The 13,251-nt window shown below is 35.1% G+C and overlaps 1 protein-coding gene across 1 annotated transcript; it reads right to left on the reverse strand.

The window, feature by feature from the left end:
* Window positions 1-11,729: 11,729 nt before the first annotated feature.
* On the reverse strand, window positions 11,730-13,204 carry LOC108458681 (transcription factor MYB27-like). The gene is made up of 4 exons (XM_017758087.2): window positions 12,777-13,204; window positions 12,575-12,704; window positions 12,392-12,492; window positions 11,730-12,293 (listed from the first exon to the last, which is right to left on the reverse strand). Exons 1-4 carry the CDS (start codon window positions 12,916-12,918, stop codon window positions 11,956-11,958), a joined length of 711 nt encoding a protein of 236 aa, XP_017613576.2. The 5' UTR covers window positions 12,919-13,204; the 3' UTR covers window positions 11,730-11,955.
* Between the last annotated feature and the right edge of the window lie 47 nt (window positions 13,205-13,251).

Consider the following 13,251-nt stretch of genomic DNA (forward strand, 5'->3'; position numbering starts at 1 on the left):
GTAATGTTCAAAGCACGCTTGTTGCTTTAAGCAATAAGAATCCTTTTGTGGACTAGACTCATGTCCAACATCTTTATTTTCAATGAAAAATGCATTTTTGTGTCTCACTCTGAGCAAATATTCTTTTATTCCTTCATTTCATTCATATTCATACCATGTAAATAATTATTCTTAGGTTTATTTGATCTTTGAATATTCCTTCGTACCTACAATAGGTCCCCAGATATCAACTATATGAGCGACGCTACTACTGACTTAGAATTTTCTTTTGAGCAAGATATGTATCTAGAGGGATCTCAGAACTTTGAAGACGACAGAGATTGTAACCTATCCCTTGATTTGTTAAGGATGGTAGAATAAGATCTTACCTTACAAAGAGTCAGTGGACATTATGAGCCTAGGAGAAGAGAAAAAGGTGAAGATCGGAGCCTATATCACCACAGAGACAAAGCAAGACGTCATTGAGTTATTCCAAGAATTTAAAGATGTTTTCGCATGATCGTATCGAGATATGCCTGGGCTACTAAGACGTGTGGATACTGTTAAGGCTAAGAATATCTTAGAAGAGGTTCATAAGGGTTTCTGAAGAACACATGCTAATGGTTTAACAATGGCCGGGCAAATCATGAGGTTCGGGTACTACTAGTCCACCATGGAAGGGGATTGCATCAGTTATACCAAGAAATGATGTAAGTGTCAAATTTATGGAAGCAAGATTCATGTGCCTCCTTCATCTCTTCATGTTATGACTTCTCCATAGACTTTCTTTACGTGGGGCATGGATGTTATTGGATCAATCTCGTCAAAAGCTTCTAGCAAGCATCGATTTATCTTTGTGGTCATCGATTACTTCACTAAGTGGATGAAGGCTATTTCATATGCCAATGTTACAAAGTCAATAGTTATCAAATTCCTAAAAAAAAAAAAGATCATGTGCCGATAGGCAATGCCAGAAAGGATCATATCTAACAATGTACTAAAATTGAACAACAGCATGATATCCGAAGTTTGCAATTTGTTCAAGATCAAATGCCATATCACCCCGAAATGAACGGTACAGTAGAGGTAGTAAAAAAAATAAAACAAACAAAACAATAAAAAAGATCGTGGGGAAAATGACTGAAACTTGTAAAGATTGGCATGAAAAGTTACCGTTTACCCTCTATGCTTATCGAACGTTTGCCAGGACCTCTACCGGGGCAATGCCTTTCCCTTTGGAGCAGTTTTACCCATCAAAGTTGAGATTCCTTCCCTTCGAGTCTTGTCAGAGTTGAAGTTGGATGAAGTAGAATTGATCCAATCTCGATATGATCAGCTAAATTTGATCGAAGAAAAAAGGTTGACAGCTATCCGTTATGGTCAAATGTACCAAAAACGAATGATACGAGCTTACAATAAAAAAGTTCACCCTAAAGAATTCCATGAGAGAGACCTAGTATCGAAAAAGATCCTTTCCATACAAAAGGACCTCAGAGGAAAGTGGATACCAAACTGGGAAGGGCATTATGTGGTAAAGAAGGCCTACTCTAGAGGAACGTCGATGCTGACTAGGATGGATGGCAAGAACCTGCCTAATCCTATGAATTCAGATTCAGTCAAGAAGTACTTCACCTAAAAAGGGGGGAGGCCAATGCAAAAACCCGCAAAGGGCGCTTTGAGAGCTCAAAAAAAAAAAAGTAGAGGCCAAGGCGAAAATCCGCAAAGGGCATCTTGAGACTAAAAGGGCTTTGAGTGGAAAACCCGAAAAAGGGCGGCTCAAATTTTGATCGAAGTTGGGGCATGCGATGGTCTTGCTATGCCTGAACTAACAAGGAGAAAGTATGCTATATCTTAGGGCATCGACAAAGTACTCTATATCTTTTAAACACATGATAAGCTCAAAATAGTCCTCAAGAAGTTTGTACAGAGAAGCTCAGGCTACGATATTTGGGGCACTTATTTTTCCCCTCACCTATTTTATATTCCAGCAATGTTTGCTTTCTTTGATTAATTTATTTTTTCCAGATTTTGTTCCTAATAAATTTTTGTTTTGTCCATCATTATGATCTTTTTCAAGCATTTTGCATTGAAATAACGATTAATGGACTAATAAAACTTTCACAAAAAGAGTTCCGCATATTGCTCTAGAAGCTTCTAAATAATACAAGAACCTGAAACAGGACTATTATTTAGAACTCACCAAACTTAAGGGTTGGGAACATTAGAGAAAGATTAGTCTAAATTGTGACTATTTTTTCAGATTTTCTGTCAAAGATATCAGCTGAACAAGAAGGATAGTAACACATCAGTGATAAAACCTCGACAAACAATAAGCAATATCAACCCAAGCATTAAAAGTGGATCATTCTCGAAAAAAATTTGACATTTTACATACACATCTGGTCATGTTACCCAGAGATTGGTGTAACAGATCAATTGATTAAAGAAGCTATAGATCCTATACCCCTAAATTGCAGTGGATACAAATCCTATACCCCTGAGTTATAGTAGGATGGATTAAAGATGATACAAATCCTATATCCTTGAGTTACAGTGGGATGGATGGAAGAAACCACAAATTTTATCTCCCTGAAGTTGCAGTGGAGCAAACCAACTAAACAAATGTGATTGTTTCTTCGGGTTTTTTGTCGAAGATCCCATCTGAGCAAGAAGGTAGCATAATACATTAGTGATAAAACCTTGATGAACAACGAGCAATGACAACCTAAGCATTAGAAAGAAATTATTCTTGGAAAATGACATTCTGCATTCATGCAAATATCATTCATAACACATCTAGTTAGGAGCATTTGATTCATTTTGATCATGGCATCCTAATTATTTGGCATAAGCATAGGCCCATGAAATCGATTCTACAAGTCATGTCCCCTAGAAGACGGTGTAGTAAGATTGATAAATCCATAAGTCTCATCCCCTTGAAGTAGCAATGGAGTAGATTGAAGTCATAAATCTCATCTCCCTGAAGTAGCAGTGGAGCAGATTGAAGTTATAGATCTTATCTCCTTGAAGTTACAATGTAGCAGATCGAAGACAGTGAATCTTACTTCCCTGATGTTACAGTGAAACAGATTAAATCTACAAATTATGGTAGATCTTATCTTCCTGAAGTTGCAGTGGAGCAGATTGAAGCCGCTAGCCTTATCTCCCTAAAGTTGCAGCCGAGAAGACTGAAGACAGTGAATCTTATTTCTCTGAAGTTGCAGTGGAACAAATTGAAGTTATAAATTAAGGTAGATCTTATCTTTCTAAAGTTGCAGTGGAGCAGATTGAAGCCACCAGCCTTATCTCCTTGAAGTTGCAGCGGAGCAGACTTAAGACAGCGAATCTTATTTCCCTGAAGTTGTAGTGGAACAGATTGAAGCTACAAATTATGGTGAATCTTATCTTCCTGAAGTTGCAATGGAGCAGATTGATGCCACCAGCCTTATCTCCCTGGAGTTGCTGCGGAGCAGACTGAAGATAGCGAATCTCATTTCCCTGAAGTTGCAATGGAACAGATTGAAGCTACAAATTATGGCAGATTTTATCTTCCTGAAGTTACAATGGAGTAGATTGAAGCCACCAACCTTATCTCCCTGAAGTTGCAGCGGAGTAGACTGAAGACAACGAATATTATTTCCCTGATGTTGCAGTGGAATAGATTAAAGCTACAAATTATGACAAATCTTATCTTCCTGAAGTTGCAGTGGAGCAGATTGAAGCCACCAGCCTTATCTGTTTGGAGTTGTAGTGGAGCAAGCTGAATATAGTGAATCTCATTTCTCTAAAGTTGTAGTGGAGCAGATTAAAGCTACAAGTTACGGATCTTATCTCTCTGAAGTAGCAGTAGAGCAGGCCAAAGTCATAAACCTTATCTTCCTAAAGTTGCAACGGAGTAGATTGAAACCATAAATCTCACCTCTTTGAAGTCACAGTAGAGTAGATTAAAGCGCCAATTCCTATACCCCTGAAATTGTAGTGGATTGGAATCACCAAAAAAGTCGAGATCCTGCAAGACTAGGCAAATTTAACCTGTTTTAAAGTTTTTGCTCCATTCTTGTTACACGATAATGAGCAAATAGGGGCAGCTGTAACGGGCCAAATCTGCCCGGGCCAACAAACAGAATCATATAAATAAAACCAAATAATAATAAGTCCAAATGTCCATTTACAAACCAACTAAACCCAAAATTACAAGCCCAATTCCTAACCCAATTACATCAGTCCAATACCCAAAATCACTAAAACCCTAAGCCCAGGCCCAAAAACTAGACATTTTCACAGAAACCCTAGCCCCAACAGCTTTGCATCACTACTCCCATGTACGGCCTCCAGTTGCCCTCGCTCTCGCCTCCGCACGCTTCATGTTGCCACTCCACGTCGTGGTCCGTACCTGCAGAAAGGACAAAGACAACGACAGCACAAAATAGCAACCAAAAAAAGAACAAAAAATGAATAGAAATTTGTACTCAGCTATAAAAGGCACAAGTGAATCCTATATTTTTTTTACACACAAAAGAATGGTCTATTCGCGTGTTTTCGACCAGATGGTCTATTTGCACATTAGGTCCTTTCGCATTTTTATTATGTTTTAATCCAGTCTTTTTTGCTTTTAATTTCTGCCTTTAATTTTGACTTTGTTTCGATTTAGTCCCTTAAGGGACGGTGCGTTTTGGGACAGGGGATAATTCTCTAATAAGTCCCTCCTCCCTTACGCGTGTTTCATTTTAGTTCTAATTCCAGCCTTTCTTTTTTTTTTAAAATTTATCCCTTAAAGTTTATTTCCTTTTATTTCAGTCCTTTAACCATTTAATCTTTTTTGTTTTTCCATTTTTTATTATTTTCAATATTTTTGCTTTTTTATTTCTTTAGTATTTTATTTACTTATTTTATTTACATTTATACTCCTTATATTTTTTTATTTTATTTTCATATTTATTTATTTACTTACACTTTATGTCTTAAATGTCATTTTAATTCTAATTGAGTCCTTTTTAGTTTCCACTTCCGTTTCTTGTTTGTTATTTTTAGTATTTTCTTTGTATTATTCTTTTGCCCTTTTTTTATTCATTACTCCTAAATCTAGATTTTATTATTATCACTTTTACTATCCTTTTTGTTATCATTATTATTATTATTCGTGTTACTAGTTATTTTACTTCATCATTCTTTCTTTTAATTGTCCATATTAGCATTAAAATTTAGTATATCATGTAATATCGTGAATTGTTTTTATTAGTGTATTTATATTTTTGTTATTTTGTGCAACAATTTTATCCAAATCATTGTTTTAAATAAGAAATTACATTTTGTTTAATTACTACATTGTTATTATTCAAAAATGTTCAATAATAAGGCAATGTTTCGAATTTTAGAGACTCAAAAATCGTACCCTAGCTTACGGGGTCTCGATTCTTTTCGTTGAATCCAAATAGCCAAACATCCTTTTAAATTTCAAAATACATGAATTTTAAATAAAATTAAAGGTAATATTTCACGTTTAGAAACTCAAAAAGGTCGTGCCCTAACTTACGGGGTTTCGATTTTTCTCATTGGATCTGAACCAGCGAACCTCCTTTTGAAAATCAAAGTACAATTTTTTAAAAAATAAAACAATTAAAGGGCAAGCTTATTTTCGAGAGTTCAAATTTCGTGTCCTAACTTATGGGATGTGACATCTTGTATCTCGAGACGAGAGGGCCTTTAATGATCGTTTTAATTTATTCAAGCATTTTAAAAAAGGGGGGATTGTATTTTAAGTTCTTTTCGAGTTTTCAACTTTCGACGTTAAGACTTTAGTTAATCAATTAGGTACCAATTTTAGGCGTTACGAGGGTGCTAATCCTTTCTCGCGCGTAACCGACTTCTGAACCCATTTTCTCGAATTTCGTAAGACCAAAATTGTTGTTTAGTAAATCAAAACGTTTTATTAAAACAATCATTCACAAGGTGACCCGATCACACCTCATAAAAAGATTAGTGGCGGCTCCTACTTTTCGTTTTATGAAAACGTTTTTTCATTTTTATTTTCAAAATAAAAGTCGATCGTTTTTCAAAAAAAATGGTTTCAACAACCAAGATCTATCATTTCAAAGACTTGCATCATTTCTTCTTTAAATTCTTCAACCAGCCTTGTATTATGTCCTGTCAGCAAGAGATCATCAACATAGAGTGACACAATGAAAGTATCATTATTTTTATGTTTCACATAAAGAGTGGATTCTTAAAGACTTTTAACAAATCCAATGCTTAACAAATGGGCATCTATCTTGCTGTACCAAACTCTTGGTGCTTGCTTTAGGCCATAGAGAGCCTTTTTGAGCAGGTAGACTTTTCCTTCTTCACCTTGCTTCACAAATCCCTCAGGTTGCTTCACATATATCTCCTCTTACAATTCGCCATTTAAAAAAGCTGATTTGACATCCAACTGAAACAATTTCCAGCCTTTTTGTGCCGATATTGTGAGCAACAATCTGATTGTATCTAATCTTGTAATAGGAGCAAAAGTGTCAGAATAACCAACACCATAAATTTGAGCATACCCTTTAACAAGAAGTCTGGCCTTGTATTTGTTGATGGAACTGTCTGCATTAAGCTTTTTTTTGAACACCCATTTGACTCTAATGACTTTTCTTCCTTTAGGCTGTTCAACCAACTCCCACGTCTTATTCTTGTTTATCATTGACATCTCCTTTTCCATTACTTTCTTCCATTTTGGATTTTTTAATGCTTTTTCATGGTTAGCAGGTTTGCATATCACTACATTATATCTTTGATAGATATCTGAAAGTAGCCTTGTACCTCTAAATGAAGGATCATCTTCCAACTCATTTAGCCATTCATCTGTTGTTTCAAAAAAATCATCTTTTGGTTTTTGCGACATGTCTTTTTTTGCGGAATCATCCAATTCCACTGCCCATTGTCGTTGAATTGCACATCTTTACTGATTGTCATTTTTCCTGTTTGAAGATGGCACACCTTGTAAGCTTTGGAAACTAAACTATATCCCACGAAGATACCTAAAATTGCTTTCTTATCGAGTTTGTCACACTTAACCTATGAAACATGAGTAAAACATATGCAACCAAATACTTTAAGAAAGCTAAGTGAAGGTTTATACCTATACCAAGCTTCAAATGGATTATTGTCTTTCAAAGCCTCGGTTGGAAAATGATTTTGCAAGAAAACTGTTGTGTTTGCTGCTTTTGCTGAAAATGTTTTAGGTAACTCATTTTCATGAAATATACATGTGGCTATCTCCATTATTGATCTGTTTCTTCTCCCACTAACCCCATTTTGTTCTAGAGTGTGTGGAACAGTAAGTTAATGTTCAATGCCAACTTCTTCACCAAATAAATCAAATTTTGTCGAAGTGTACTCCTTTCCATTGTCGAATCTCACCACTTGAATTTTACAGCCACTTTGATTTTCTACCATTTTCTTGAACTTCCAAAACACCCTAGCCACTTCTGACTTGAATTTTAAGAAAAAAATCCAGCACATTCTTATAAAATCATCAACGGAAATGATATAATAAATGCTACCTTGTAACTATGGCGTTCTTTGAGGTCCGACTATATCTGTGTGAATTAGATGCAATTTTTGAGTAGCTCTCCAAGTTGAATTTGGAAATGGCAGTCTGTTTTGTTTACCAAAATGACAGGCAACACAATTTGGAAAATGAACATCAAGCTTTGGAATTCCTCTTATCATGTCTGTTTTCTTCATTTTAGCATTCTTTAAAGATGACAATGGCCAAGCCTTTTGTGCCAAATTTATGTGGTGCAAGCTTTGTTGAAGAAGGCTATTTACTCCTCCTTCGTTGGATCATATGAGAAAATTTTTCCTCTCATTTTAGCTCACAAATTCTCTTTTCTAGTAATATTATAAAGGAGGCAATAGGAATCTTCAAAGGTCACTTTAAATCCCTTTTCTAACAACTAACTGACACTTAATAAATTTTGATCAATTTCAGGTACATAAAGAACATCTGAGATTGTTTTTGTACCTAAACTTGTTGTAATTGCCACCATCCCTGATCCTTTTGCGGAGATATAATCACCATTCCCTATTCTGACCTTTGTGACTTTATAAGACTTCAAATCCTTGAAGAGAGTTTTGTTTGGAGTCATGTGGTTTGTACAAACGCTATCAATTAACCAGCTTTCTGAAGAACTTTTAGTTGATAAACATGTTGTTACAAACATTTGTTCTTCCTCGTCTTGATCAGCTATATAGACTTCTTCAAGCTTTTGCAAGTTGCTTCTGCAGATCACAGCTTCATGTCCAAGTTGATTACATTTACTGTATTTTGCATCTGGTCTCTTCCAACATTTGAATGGTGGATGACCTAATTTAACACGGTGCTGACAAGGTGGAATGTTTTTCTTTGAATTTCTACCTTTACCTAGACTGTAGTAGTTTGCAGAATTTGCTACAAATGTCACCTGTGATTTTCTGTTAGTCTTCTTTTTATGCTTTCCAACTTCATAGTGCTTGGCTAGCAAAACTCCTTCAACGACTTGCTCTTGCCTCATAAGGCTTCGCTGCTCTTGAGCTTGCAATACATTTATCAATTCTGCCAAACTGATTTTAGACAAATCTTTTGTGTTTTCCAAGGTGGTTATTGAAGCTTCATATCTTTCAGGCACTGTTACAAGAATCTTTTCAGCAATTCTAGACTCTAGAAATTTAGTGCCAAGTAACCTTACCTTGTTGACAATTTCAAACAATCTGTTTGAATATTCTTTGATTGTCTCCAATTCTTTCATCCTCTGCAGCTCAAATTTTCTTATTAAATTCAGCACCTCCATGCCTCGTATCCTTTCATCTCATTCGTATTCTTCTTTGAAATAGTCCCACACTTCTTTTGCTGATTGAAAAGACATAATTTTCGTAAAAATTGTTGTTAAAACAGTAGCAAACAGAGTTACTTTCGCCTTGGGCTTCCGGGTTTTCTTTTCCTTGTGAGTTTTGAGTTGGGCCATGGTAGGATTAGTTGGCAGGGAGGAACATCATAATCCTCTTGCACGGCCTCCCAAAAATCCAAAGCTTTAAGGTAAGTCTCCATTCTCACTACCCAAAGTTGATAATTCTCACCATCAAATATAGGAGGGGATATTTGAGAAAAACTGGTTTCAATCTCCATTACACTCACAGATCCCTTAAGAAAAAAATAGCTCTGATACCAATTGAGGGTTTAAACAAATAAGATGAGGGAGAATAGAATTACTGGAGATAATAAAGTTTTAATTTTTCTAGAGAGAAAAGATTGCAGGAATAAGTACACAACTTTATTCAATATTCAGCTCTTTAAATAGCTGAAATACAAGCTAAATTTAGATAGTAACTACTTCCTAAACATTAGCAAAACTAAAAAACAATTCCCTTTAGAATAGGGATATGCTTTGACTACCAAAAAGTTTATTGAATTTCAAAACAATGAACTAACGCTCCTTAAAGCAAACATTTAACAATTGGCATGAAATGGTGCAACATGCACTGCACGAATCTGTCGATTTTCAAACTCCAGAAGGACCTTAACGATCTTTTGGAATGGGAGTGGATCAAAAGAAAAAGATGCCAACGTCAACACGGCATCAAACTCCAATGGAAGTCCAGCGAGAATGACTTCGACTTTTTAGCCTCAGAGACAACAGATCCGGACGCCTCCAGTAGAGCACGGGTATTTTGTATTTTGGCAATGTACTCTTTGACGATTAATGCACCTTTCTTGATTGAATGAAGATCATGCTTGATTCTGGACAGTTTAGCCCCAGTCACAACAGCGATTAGCAGTGCTCTATATATCACAAGCTGTTTTGGCAGATATAAAATATGACAACAACGATGATGCACTAATTGTAAAAAGTAACCACAAGAGAAGTAATTTATCTTGTTGGATGAAGTACGAAGCATCAGGATTTGGAGTCAAGGCTCCATCAAGAGAGGTCACAAAACGAGCCGGAACAGGTAAAGTACCTTCGAGGAACCCTTGCAATTCATAGCCTTCTACGATCAATCTTACATGCTGTTGCCATTGCAAAAAATACCATCATCTAACTTTATTGTATCGTGACGAGGAAATGATTGAATCAGACGAGATCCAGAAAAAGAACCAGTGAAAGTAGATTCGTTGGAGTTTGCCATGGATTCAACGGAGAAGAGAGGTCCCATAAAGGCAAGCGACTGATACCATGTAAGATACTATAGTAATAAAGAACAATTGAAAAAATGATTATACTTAGAAATCTGCTTAGTATTTTTATCTGCTTTACCAATTACAGAGATGATGTTTATATACATGAAATGAATAACTGCTACTAACCAATTGTTTACCTGACTCAATAACAGATTGTTAACAAACTAACAGTCCCTGAACTCTTTACTCAAACACTACTCTTTATTAATTATATTTTATTTTTGTTGAACAAATTATTTTAGAACTAATCCAGCATTTTCATATAAATCCTTTTTTAATAAAAAATGTTAGGCTTTAATTAGGATAAAAAGTGTGAAGCAAGTTGAAGAAGGGGATGACCCTGAATTTCCAGACCATTACATCGAACTCTTGTATACTTCACACATGATAATGTTTTTTATTTTGAGAATATCCACACATGCTAACACAGAATTTGTCTCCACCATTTTGGAATAAATTTCACTTTTCTCACCCTTTTCAACTCCATTTCGGATATATATATATATATATATATTGATTTATATGAATATTTAAAAGCAAATTTTTTTTTTTAAAAAAAAAGCTCGAATTAAAGATTAGATTAGCTATTTCTTCAATTGCATATGCTTATCAACTAAAGAGTGCTCTCATCCCTTGAGAAGGTAGGTATACAAGATTGAATGAAATCAACTATAATTTTACACTAAAACCAAACTACTTTTAATTATCATCTTCTGTCTCAGGGCATCAAATTAGAAACTAGTTTCTGGATACAAGATGATGATGTTGATATTCTGCAATTTGTATTCAGTTCTAAGCCACTCATTTGCCACTAAAATGCTTTACATCCACTTTCCAATCACCAAGTCCAAGGCTTATATTTGATAATTATTATGTTAGTCAGATTTTTTAATATTCGTATTTAATTTAATTCGAATTTAAATATTAGATATGATGTTCAAATTGTATGAAAATTTTTTTTGAAAATAATAAGTATACTTATGTGAAACATATATCATATCTGACAATTATTCTCGAATTTGAATAATACACAAAAGATGATGCAGTTCTATCATTCCGATTTCAAGGTACTACATTTGTTTATAAGGGGTGTTTGGTCTAATTTCCCACCCCCACAGCCTTATTAGTTGCAGAAATGGATAAGATTGTATTTATTTATTTATTTATTTATTATTAATACACTTGTCCGACTTTGTGTCCAATGAAGCTACGTTATAGCATATAACATTGCAAGCTTTATTAACTTAAGGAGCTGTCATTTTAGTGATGTCACTGATAGATAGATCACAAATATAAAGATAAAAGGAAGAAATAGAAATGGGTGTTTCTCTGTTACACCGTATCACATAATTCCTCAAATAAGTTATTATTAAAATCAATCATTATAAGCAGTGAATCGAGTAATTAATTTGACAAATTAATTTAAATTAATTAACTTGCATAAGGTTGAAATTTCAAAATTCGTAAGAACTCAATCCTGTCATTAAATCAAGACCTCCGTAAGTAATAGACTATTTGTGATTTATTTAGTGAATTGAAATAGCATCACTTTTATATAGAGTACCATACCATTGCTTCAGCCTCAATAAGGTAAATACTGGATCATACAGTACAAAAGTAATGATGAATTCAATCTTTAAGAGCAATGTATATGTATATAAACAAGTAGATTTACAGGTAATGCATTAATGGGTACACATTGATTAATATGTATATATTCTGCAATTTGTATTCAGTTCTAAGCCAATGAATATAGACATTTGAACAGTGACATATTAATCCATGTTCCAGAGGGAGCCTGAATATCCCCATACATCATTCTCCTCATAAAACAATGCAGGATAAAAGTTGCATGAATGTGTAGTAGTAGTAGTAGTAGTAGTAGTAGTAGTAGAGTCTAGCTGAGATTTAATTTCACTTTGATCACTTTGAAACTCTGGTATCCAATCTGATAACCTGGTTTCGTACGGAGAAGTTCCAAAATCTGACACTGGAGCAGCAGCATAACAACTGTTTTGAGTATCTGAAATATCCACAAAAGGATTGTAGCTTTCACCATTGTAAGTTTTGGAATTGGGACTGTTATCATCTTCTTGTATGAATCGAAAATTTCCTGTTGAAAGCCAAGCTGTTAGAACTCGGAAGTGATTGCAGAGGTAAATACGAGAGATAAATACATATCAATCAGCTAAAAGGGGAATCGAAGTGCACCTTGGTCTTGAATTACTGCTTTCTTTCTTAAATGAGTTCTCCAGTAGTTCTTTATCTCATTATCGGTTCGTCCCGGTAACATTCGCGCAATCATCGACCATCTGCGGAAAAGTATGTTTAAAGGAGGAAAAGGAATAGCACAACTGATAAAAAAGAAAGTTGAAGAAGATGAAAGAATCTCACTTGTTTCCCCATTTCTGATGAAGTTTTAGGATGATCATCTCCTCTTCAGCACTGATACTGCCATGCTTTAGATTAGGACGCAGATAGTTCACCCACCTTAACCTGCAACTCTTGCCACTTCTCTTTAGGCCTGAAATCAAACAACTTTATTAAGAAAACGAAAGCTTTTCGTACAAGAAAAAGAAGGAATCATCACGAGTACCGGAAGTTTGAGCTACATAATCCCATCTCCGGCTTCCCAAAAGCTTCACAAAGCTTATTAATCGCTCATCTTCTTCCTCGTGCCAAGGCCCTTTACGCAAATTTTCTCCTTGCATGGCTGCTGTAGTTGTTTCGTTAGCCATTGTTACAGATGACAGATGAGTAGGGGGCGTTTCAAGTGTTCTTATATGAGGAACTACTGATGTGGCAAAAAGTATGGCTAAAAAATGGAAAAGAAAGGGTGACCAGAAAATCTTTCATGGCACCATAGCTGGAGAACACTACCTTTTGTGGGAACTCCACAATTGGCTTACATGATTTCATCCTAATAAGCTTTTCAATTAGGTCTTTCCAATAGGATTTTTTTCCCTAATTTTTTTTCTTTAAATGAATGAAGATCATCATCATTTCTGTCGGTATATGCAGATGTCATTCTATGCTTCAACAATAACTGGTAATCTGAAGGTCAGAAGTGC

Source organism: Gossypium arboreum, chromosome 4 (genome assembly GCF_025698485.1).
Source record: "Gossypium arboreum isolate Shixiya-1 chromosome 4, ASM2569848v2, whole genome shotgun sequence".
NCBI classification, from domain to species: Eukaryota; Viridiplantae; Streptophyta; class Magnoliopsida; order Malvales; family Malvaceae; genus Gossypium; species Gossypium arboreum.